Source organism: Phoenix dactylifera, unplaced genomic scaffold, assembly GCF_009389715.1.
Source record: "Phoenix dactylifera cultivar Barhee BC4 unplaced genomic scaffold, palm_55x_up_171113_PBpolish2nd_filt_p 001202F, whole genome shotgun sequence".
NCBI classification, from domain to species: domain Eukaryota; kingdom Viridiplantae; phylum Streptophyta; class Magnoliopsida; order Arecales; family Arecaceae; genus Phoenix; species Phoenix dactylifera.
In genome coordinates this window covers 63,756-73,787 of record NW_024068537.1, presented here as the reverse complement: position 1 = coordinate 73,787, position 10,032 = coordinate 63,756, and the positions used below count along the sequence as shown (strand labels likewise).

At 40.2% G+C, this 10,032-nt stretch overlaps 1 protein-coding gene across 1 annotated transcript; it reads right to left on the bottom strand.

The window, feature by feature from the left end:
* Nucleotides 1–236: 236 nt before the first annotated feature.
* On the bottom strand, nucleotides 237–4,092 carry LOC120108162 (probable leucine-rich repeat receptor-like protein kinase At1g35710). The gene has a single exon (XM_039121744.1). It carries the CDS (start codon nucleotides 4,021–4,023, stop codon nucleotides 271–273), a length of 3,753 nt encoding a protein of 1,250 aa, XP_038977672.1. The 5' UTR covers nucleotides 4,024–4,092; the 3' UTR covers nucleotides 237–270.
* Between the last annotated feature and the right edge of the window lie 5,940 nt (nucleotides 4,093–10,032).

Below are 10,032 nucleotides of genomic sequence, written 5' to 3'. Positions count from 1 at the left end.
CGTCCCTCACAAAAGCAAGCCAGCATATAATAAATAGTTTACTATGTATTACATAGTATAGTACAAATTATAGCTTTGAAAATGTAATAGTATTAAAAGTTAAACAAACATATCTTCATATCAACTTGGTCACATGAATGTCATGGAGAATAACATGCAATTAGCTAATCCTAATAAGACCAAGAAAGAAACAATAACTCTTTTTGAGGAAAAAAATTCTTGGATGAGCTTGGAAGTGTGTAATGCATTGATAAGTTACCATAGTCATAGCTATGTTATACCTTTTTTTTCTATAGAGGTAAACCTAAGGATGCTCTTAACATATCTTGAACAATGTTTTAAAAAAGACAAACAAATTTGTAAGGCCATTGTTCTTACATTACAAAAATGGAATTGCAGCATACCTGGGGCCAAATATCCTCGTGTGCCTGCAAGCATACTCCAATTAGATGAATCAGGCTTTACAAGTCTAGCAATACCGAAGTCCGAAATACAAGCCTTGTATTCTGAATCAAGTAGAATATTATTGCTTGTTATGTCTCGGTGCACTAATGGCGGAGCGCAATCATGGTGCATGTATGATAGAGCATGAGCAATATGTTTTACAGCATCCACTCTCTTTGACCAATCCAATTCAGCGGCACCTTCACTTCGGAGAATATTTGCCAAGCTTCCTCTCTCCATGTATTCACAAACAAGAAACTTATGTCGAGCACTAGAGCAAAAACCATAAAGCTTCACAATATTCCGATGTTGGATCTGGGTTAGTGCCCGTATTTCGTTCCAAAAAGTTTGCTTGCTTGGTGAGTCTTCAATTTCTAATGGATGAAATTTCTTCACAGCTACCAACTTGCCGCTTGGCAGCAGTGCTTTGTAAACACTGGAAAATGTTCCAGTGCCAATGCAGTACTTGGCATCAAAATCCTCTGTTGCTTGAATGATGTCATTGTATGTGTCTTCTCCATTGAAGTTCCAAATAGAGAATCCACCTACTTCAATACTTGCATCATTTCTTGTATATTTCTTCCTTCTCATAATTATTAAAGCAAATACAATAAATAGAAATAAGAGACTAGGAACAATAATTAACAAGAGAAGTTTGTGGTGCTTATTTGAATCATCTTTGCTGGTTGTAAACGAGCCACATGAAGGCAAACCTTTCACTGCACCACACAAGCCCTTGTTGTGGGTGAACCACTCCATTGGTGCATTCTGGAAAATTATGTTGTTGGGCAGTGGGCCTTCTAATTCATTGTATGATAAGTCTATAGATGACAAGCTTGTCATATCACTCAAAAAAAGTAGAACATGACCAGTCAACTCATTGTGTGATAGATTCATAACTTCTAGCTTAACTAGTTTGCCAAATTGTGATGGTATCTCTCCAGTAAATGAGTTGTGGCTTAGATCCAGGGAGGCTTGCAGGTTTATTAGATTTCCAATTTGAAAGGGAATGCTTCCATTAAAATGATTGTTTCCAAGCTTCAGCGAATAAAGTTTCTTGCAGTAACCTAATTGTTTTGGTACCCTTCCTCTTAGTTGATTTGCTGACAGATCAAGAATCTCCAAATTAGATAGTTCCCCGAATTCTGGATATACCTCTCCAACAAGTTGGTTGTTGCTCAAAGTCAAGTTATATAGATTAGTTAACTTGCTTAGATCCTTCGGAATCTCTCCTGATAGATAGTTCGAGGAAAGGTCAAGTTCTCGTAGTTGAGTCAAATTTCCAAGTTCTACGGGTATGCTTCCTATAACCTTGTTGCTGGAGATTCTTAAGAGCGACAAATTATGACATCCTCCCCAGTTTGGTGAGAGCTTACCAGACAGTCTGTTGAAGCTTAAATCGATGTACCATAGATGTGGATATACTCCAAGATTTTCAAATATATCCCCAGAGAGTTGGTTGTGCTCAAGTCGGACTCTGACTAAGCTTGTACAGTTTTTCAAGCTTTTGGGAATTGGACCTTCAAAATGGTTGTTGCTCAAAGTGAGATGAAATAGAACTCCTCCTTTGCATATGTCATGGGGTAAATGGCCAGAAAAACTGTTGTTCGTCAAGTCGAAAAATTTCAAATTTGTAATATTGTTAAATTCCTCAGGCAAAGAACCAGATAATCGATTGTTGAATAAGCGGAAATCAGTAAGGTTGGTTAATCTTCCAAAAGATGGAGGGATCGAGCCAGAGATTTGATTTTCAAAGAGGTGCAAGATTTCAAGCTTGGCTAAATTTCCAATACTAGAAGGGATTGAGCCATCTAAATGGTTGTTGTTGATTTTCAAATCTGTCAAGCTTACCATATTTTGTATTTCATGAGGAATTGGTCCAAAAATTTGATTTTTAAAGAGGTACAAGATTTCAAGCTTGGTTAAATTTTCTAAGCTGGTGGGGATGGAACCTGTTAAATTGTTTGTTGAGAGTTCTAGCGTAGTTAACTCCGCTAGATTTCCTATTTCATGAGGAATTGGTCCAGAGAGATGATTTTCAAAGAGGTGCAAGAGTTCAAGCTTGGTTAAATTTCCTAAGCTGGTGGGGATAGAACATGTTAAATTGTTTGTCGAGAGGTCTAGATTAGCTAACTCCACTAGATTTCCTATTTCATGAGGAATTGGTCCAGAGAGATGATTGGCCCAAAGGTACATAGTATTAAGCTTGGTTAAATTTCCTAACCAACTAGGGATGGAACCTGCTAAACTATTTTGTTCGAGTGATAGCTCAGTTAACTTCACTAGATTTCCTATTTCATGAGGAATTGGTCCAGAGATCTGATTTTCAAAGAGGTACAAGATTTCAAGCTTGGTTAAATTTCCTAAGCTGGTGGGGATGGAACCTGTTAAATTGTTTGTTGAGAGTTCTAGCGTAGTTAACTCCGCTAGATTTCCTATTTCATGAGGAATTGGTCCAGAGAGATGATTTTCAAAGAGGTGCAAGAGTTCAAGCTTGGTTAAATTTCCTAAGCTGGTCGGGATAGAACCTGTTAAATTGTTTGTCGCGAGGTCTAGCCTAGCTAACTCCACTAGATTTCCTATTTCATGAGGAATTGATCCAGAGAGATGATTGCCCCAAAGGCGCATAATATTAAGCTTGGTAAAATTTCCTAAGCTGGTGGGGATGGAACCTGCTAAACTATTTTGTTCGAGTTCTAGCATAGTTAAGTCTGCTAGATTACCTATTTCAGAAGGAATGGAGCCGAAGAGATGATTAGCCCAAAGACCGAACCTGTGAAGCTTGGTCCAGTTTTCCAACCTAAGAGGGATGAAACCTGTCAGACTGTTATCACCCATGACTAAATAAACCAAGTTTATGAGATTCCCTAATTCGGGAGGGATGGAGCCAGATATCCCGTTGTGGGAGCAATCCAATAATTGAAGCCGGGTTAGATTTCCCAAAGTGGGAGGGATGGAACCTATTATATGGTTGGTGGAGATTGTCAACTCCCAGAGATTTCCAAGCCTTCCTAATTCCCTAGGGATGGTACCTGAAAGGTTATTGTCAGATAGGTATAAGAAGTTAAGCCTTGTCATATTACTTAGCCAAGGAGGGATGGAACCGCTTATCTGATTCTCACTAAGATTGAAGGAGTTGAGCTTTGTCAGAGAGCTGATCTGCAGTGGAATTTTCCCTGTGAAGTTATTAGTGCAGAGATCAAGAGAGGTGAGCTTCGAAAGAGCAGATATGGTGGGGGGGATGCTTCCATAGAGCTTGTTGAATGTGAGGTTGAGACTGGTAAGTGATGATAGGAGGGAGAAGTTGAGAGCATTCAGCGTTCCTGCCAGACCCATATGGGCTAAATTCACCTTCGTGATCACAGGTTGGCCTCGACGTGTGACATTGCATGCGATTCTAGTCCAGTTGCATGGACTAGTGTCGAGGTTCCAAGATTCAAGTGATCCTTGGCTCTGGAGGCTGGCTTTCCACTGGAGGAGGGCCCTCCCTTGGGATGCTAGTGAAGCCGATGCTAAGGCAAGAAGAAATGAAAGGATTAGAAATAGAAGAAGGGTGGAGAGGAATTTTGGAGATGACATAGCTAAGGTTCTGATAGGCCCAAGGTGTTTTAAGGTTATTGTGGTTGTTGAGAGAGAGTTCGAGGCCTTTTATAGCTAGTTGCATATTCCTTTGCATGTCTACCGTAAGGGACGGGTGATAGAAATTTTGCGATGTTTGGAATGTTTCAAGCTGAACGAGGGTTAGGAGATAGTGATTTTACCCAAACCCTACGGAACCGGTTTGGACTTTGCTAACATGTCATGCTCTACAGTTCTCTCTTCCTCAACAAAAAAGTCTTCGGTTATATCTCTCTTGAGTCTGGCCTCTACCGTCCGCTAGTGCTATGGGTTTCAACTTATGCTTCAGTGGTTGTTGTCAGCTTGTAACTATCTTCCGTGAATGGAGTGGCGCACTGCCATGTGGTGCACGTGGTGTGGAATATAATTTCTTCCACTGCAGTCTCTATCCCATTTTAGAAATAGATGCATCACTAAAAGCCAAAAGGAAGGGATAGCATTTGATCCTTAAATTAAAATGAAGGGTGGGAGTTTTATAACCTTTAAACACGTATCATAGCGAAGAAAGAGAGCATCCTCGAAATTAAAGAATCCAAGCTTAGCCACTCATCTTACATCACACCATGATCCTAGACAGATAGGGGATTAAGGCGATATCAGTATTGTTCCATGTAAATATCTACGGTCTTAGATCGTTTGTTAGGTCCAAAGCCTTTGTTGTGCAATATTTTACACCATGGAGAGCTGTGAATCATTGGATAGCCATCATCGAAAAAAATAATCATTGGATAGTCTCTATGTCATTCATCTTGAAAACACACGGCTATCAATCATCTCAAAAATAGAGTTTGGTGCCAAACAAGGTGGACAGGGAGATCCTGGTTCATTATTGTCAACCCTGGATGCCGGTTGGTTTATTATGTTTGGTCGCCCGAATGGCATACTTAAATGGAAACAAGGAGAATGCCTCGCGTTTCAAAGAAACGGAAATGGGTTAATAATAATCTACTTACATGCATCTTTTATGCATTGATATAGCAACAGAGATTAATTTAATTGAAAATATATCTGATATCATTTTTGAACTCTGAAAACTTCTTCCAATCGCATGCTTCCATGTCAGCATGTGAAAGAAAAAAGAGTCAAAATCAATCTATGAATATCATATTATACTTGGGGGTGTCAGATAGTACACATGAAAATTTTTCTGGACCTACGCAATGTTGGTTTAGCAAGCCTACATTCAACCATCGCACGTATATGGCGTCGGTATTGCAAGTTGCACAAATCCCCTCATGCAATATCTCGTGGAAAATGTTTCTTATGCAGAAAAAGAGTGCCAGGTACCATTATAAATATAAAATATCAAAAAATGCAAGCTCTTTGACATATATTACTTGCATTTCAATCTTACACATCAACCCATTCTCCAATTTGGTTAAATTAACGAAAATATAACCCAATGCACAATACTACTACCATTGCAGAGTCTAGGAGGGTTAAATACATATGGCCTTACTCTTACGTACGGAGAGCTTTTTTCCAGTGTTTGGAACAGAACACACCCACCCAGGCAGCAGGCTACAAGAAAGCAATTTTATCATCATGCCAAGCCTCACTCTCGCTTGATTAAATTAAATTAATATTTTTCTGTGTCGTCGAATCACCAAAACACTATTCAGCCATTAACCTATATTTCTATGGCAGGCTAGTATTAGCTCATTTAGTTGGTATCTAACACTACTGCATGGAAGAGGCCCAGAGTTTGAGACTGAGGTTGGTGACCTGGAATTGCTATTAGATGAACCAATCGCTGCAAAGTCAAGAAATATGACGAAACTTCATGGTTTTTTTGTAGATATGATTTTTCTATTTTTTGTATTAGTTTTTGATATGAAATCGTTAGCAAACACTCTATGGACGAATACCAGAACAAATTGGGGGCTGCAATAAACTCTGCCTTCTTAAGATGACTAATAATGTGTTGAATGGAACTATTCCACATCAAATTGGTAGCCTGTAAGAATTACTCGATCGAAGCAACAATTTCTTCATGGGTATAATATTCCATCACAACTAAGCAAGCTACTAATGCTAAAACACCTAAATCTCTCGCATAACAAGTTAGGAGGTTCCATTTCATCATCTCTTCCACGCATGATTAGCTTGTCATCCATAGATTTATCATACCTTCTGGAGGGTCTTTTTCGTGATAACCAGTTTTTCCAAAATGCTCCAAGAGAGCTGTTTGTTCATGATTGAGACTTGTGTGGTTATGTGCACGGTTTACCTCCAGGTGACACGCTTTCAACAAGAAAATGCTAATCAACGCCATAAAGCCATGCTCTTGACAATTATATCTATTCGGGGCTCGTTATTTTTTTATTCTTGCTTTGCTAAAGTTGCTATAGCCTTCTTCAAGAAGCACAAAATACAATCTGAAACAAATGTGGCCGGCTAATGGAAGTTCATTCTTGGTTGGGCATTTTGATGGGCAAGATGCATACAATGACATCATCTTAGCCGCTGAAGATTTTGATAACATATTTTGCATTGGCAAGGAATTTGTGACCGTCTAAAACGGAGCCTCTACATATGCTTGGAGGCCACCACTGCCAACTTTTCCGATGATGAAACGATAGGGTTCGGGTTGTATCTTCCAATTGACCTTCTTTCACATCATCGGCCATTTGATCATGCTCCACACAGCTTTCAAAGCTCTCAGAACATCTTCAACCATCTACTTGCATAAATCTCAAAAAAAACGGCTACCGCATGATCGAAACATATCCTTTTTCATGCAAAAGGCCCAACAATTGTAGAAGTAGAGACCCGACAACTCCTTCAAGTGCTTCAAATAAACTTACGAGAAGGACGAGAATTAGATTGCAGAATAACATAAAAGTTTTGTAAATTGACTCCTGTGAAATAAATCTGAGATTAAACCGATCATACAACATCAACTTTCGATCTTGGAACAAGCTATGACTAATTGACTGCACAAGAAGCATAAATTAGGAATCAATCTCATAGGTGATTAGCTCACATATAACTGTGGTCATGCATGCCATAAGGTCAACGAAAAGGGCCCTTCGATTGGCATTTAGGGATATTCTTTGTTTGCACTGACCGCTAACTGAATGGGTATGAAGGGTTTTTTCTTTTCTTTTTTTTTCCTGGGGTACTACAATGAAATAATTAATTCAAAAGATCCACATCATGCATTCACCGCGTGCATGACGACGGAACTTCTTTTGCGTCCAAGTCCTCCATTGGCAGCTTCAAAGAAACGAACTCGAAGACCAGCGCCTCTCGACTCTCTTTGACTTACCTTGTTTAGGTAATAATTTAGTTTCAAAAGATAGGGTATGGATCAAGATCACTTAACTAAAGCTATGGTCCCGCCATAATGCCCCTAGTTTTGGGGTACAGTGACTTTACCCAAACCCTAGGGAACCGGACTGGAAGTCATGCTCTATTCAACCAATGGGTGACGGGCATGTAATCAAAATTGGTGGGGCGATCATGTCTTCCTTGTTTTTGTTGGGCACTACGTTGCCATCGATCTACAGTTCTATCTCGATCCTCCAACAAAAAGTCTACGGTTCGGTTACATCTCCCTCAAGTCTGGCCTCTACCGTCCGCTAGTGCTATGGGCTTCCAACTTATCCTTCTGCGGTTATTGCCAGCTTATAATTATCTTCGTGATTGGATAAATATTTCTTATTTTCAAATGGATAAATAAAAAAGCAAGGCCTGCTTATCTAAAACATATGCCACCACAAAAGAAAAGATCGATTCCTTGCCTTCTGGAGCTAAGTAATCGGATTAATGTTATGTTATTGCCAAACCGAGTTGTGTGCACGAAAGGCATAGGTTTTCTTTTCTTGTTAGCTTACATGCTCCACATTATAGCAGTTGGAACGGGTAAGACTGCAAATAGTAGTCAGCGGCTGGCACCAAGAACAAGTCCACGCAAACACGCATAAAGGAAAAAAATACTTTTGTTCACTTGCTGAGAAACTTCCCCATCCTCGTGGCTACACCACCGTGATGAAAACAGGCCAAATTTGTTGTACATTTGTCCAATTATTTTTCAAAATGTAACCTTTCATTTTTGCTTCTAGATTGGATACAATTCCAGTGATATTAGTTTAAATTCTTATGTTTCCATTCATAGGTCATTGCAAATCTATTTTCGTGAGCTTCCATGCAGGTGGGTATTTAGTCTTATATCAACTATGCATGTAACAACCCAGGACCTCACCCAAAATGGCTAGTCGGAAGGTATTATTTGGGTTCCTTGATCCTGTATAAGTACCCAAGATCTACCCAGCGAATAACCGATGTGGGACTAAACACACGCCCGCACGGGTCCTCACATACTCCCCTCGTTCAAGCCCTGACGTCCTTGTCAGGCTAAAGGTTCCTATCTATTCAAATCTAATCACAAACACCACGATTGGCCCGTGGTCAGCCCCAATGGATCCGTACTGCAGTGTCCCCTAGTCCACATAGGTTATGGGCCGGGTCCGCTCTGATACCATTTGTAACAACCCAAGACCTCACCCAAAATAGCTAGCCGGAAGTTATTATTTGGGTTCCTTGATCCTGTATAAGTACCCAAGATCTATCCAGCGAATAACCGATGTAGGACTAAACACACGCCCGCACGGGTCCTCACATACTCCCCTCGTTCAAGCCCTGACGTCCTCGTCAGGCTAAAGGTTCCTATCTATTCAAATCTAATTACAAACACCACGATTGGCCCGTGGTTAGCTCCAATGGATCCGTGCTGCAGTGTCCCCTAGTCCACATAGGTTATAGGCCGGGTCCGCTCTGATACCATTTGTAACAACCCAAGACCTCACCCAAAATGGCTAGCCGGAAGGTATTATTTGTGTTCCTTGATCCTGTATAAGTACCAAAGATCTACCCAGCGAATAACCGATGTGGGACTAAATACACGCCCGCACGGGTCCCACATACTCCCTCCGTTCAAGCCCTGACGTCCTCGTCAGGCTAAAGGTTCATATCTATTCAAATCAAATCATAAACACCACGATTGGCCCGTGGTCAGCCCCAATGGATCCGTGCTGCAGTGTCCCCTAGTCCACATAGGTTATGGGTCGAGTCCGCTCTGATACCATTTGTAACAACCCAGGACCTCACCCAAAATGGCTAGCCGGAAGGTATTATTTGGGTTCCTTGATCCTGTATAAGTACCCAAGATCTACCCAGCGAATAACCGATGTGGGACTAAACACACGCTCGCACGGGCCCTCACAATGCACTAGGTAGATTTTGGGTGAGGCTAAAGAACCCAAATAATCTTATATTGTTATAAATGATATCAGAACAAATCTAGTCCATAGCCCATGTGAATTGGAAGACATTGCGACACGGGCTACTTGAAGCTAACCACAGGTCGATCATGATGCCTATGATTATATTTGAATAGATTTAGACCCTTAGCTTGGCGAGTATGCCAGAGATTAAATGAGAAGAGCATGTGAGGACTCATATGAGCATATATTTAATCCCACATCGGCTATGCACTGGGTGGATTTTGGATAATTATATAGGGCCTAAAAATCCAAATAATACAATTCAATTAGCTTTTTTGATGAGATCTTGGGTATTATAATTTTCTTATCATAATATTCAGACCTAACAATTATTTAGGCTCTCAATTTATTGCTTTTGGGGTCTCTCTTTTCTCAATTGTTGTTATAGTTAATTATATAAGTTGATTGTTATCAAAGATATTGTTGTTATCGTGCTACCTATGCCCATCTCATCTAACTCCCAAACGAGCTAGATCTCGCGAAACTAGGAGTTTATGAATAAAGGATTGAAATGAGAGATGTTGTCACTTGAACTAAACCCATATGTCCAAAGGATATAACAACCCAAGTTCTCATTCAAAAATGGCTAGCTGAAAGGTATTTTTGGATTTCTTAGTCCTGTATAAGTACCCAAGATCTTTCTGACAAATAATCGATGTGGGACTAAATACATGCCCCGCAC

Excerpts from the sequence above, each read along its gene's own strand:
- LOC120108162 (XM_039121744.1), bottom strand. The coding sequence starts at position 4,023 with ATGTCATCTCCAAAATTCCTCTCCACCCTTCTTCTATTTCTAATCCTT.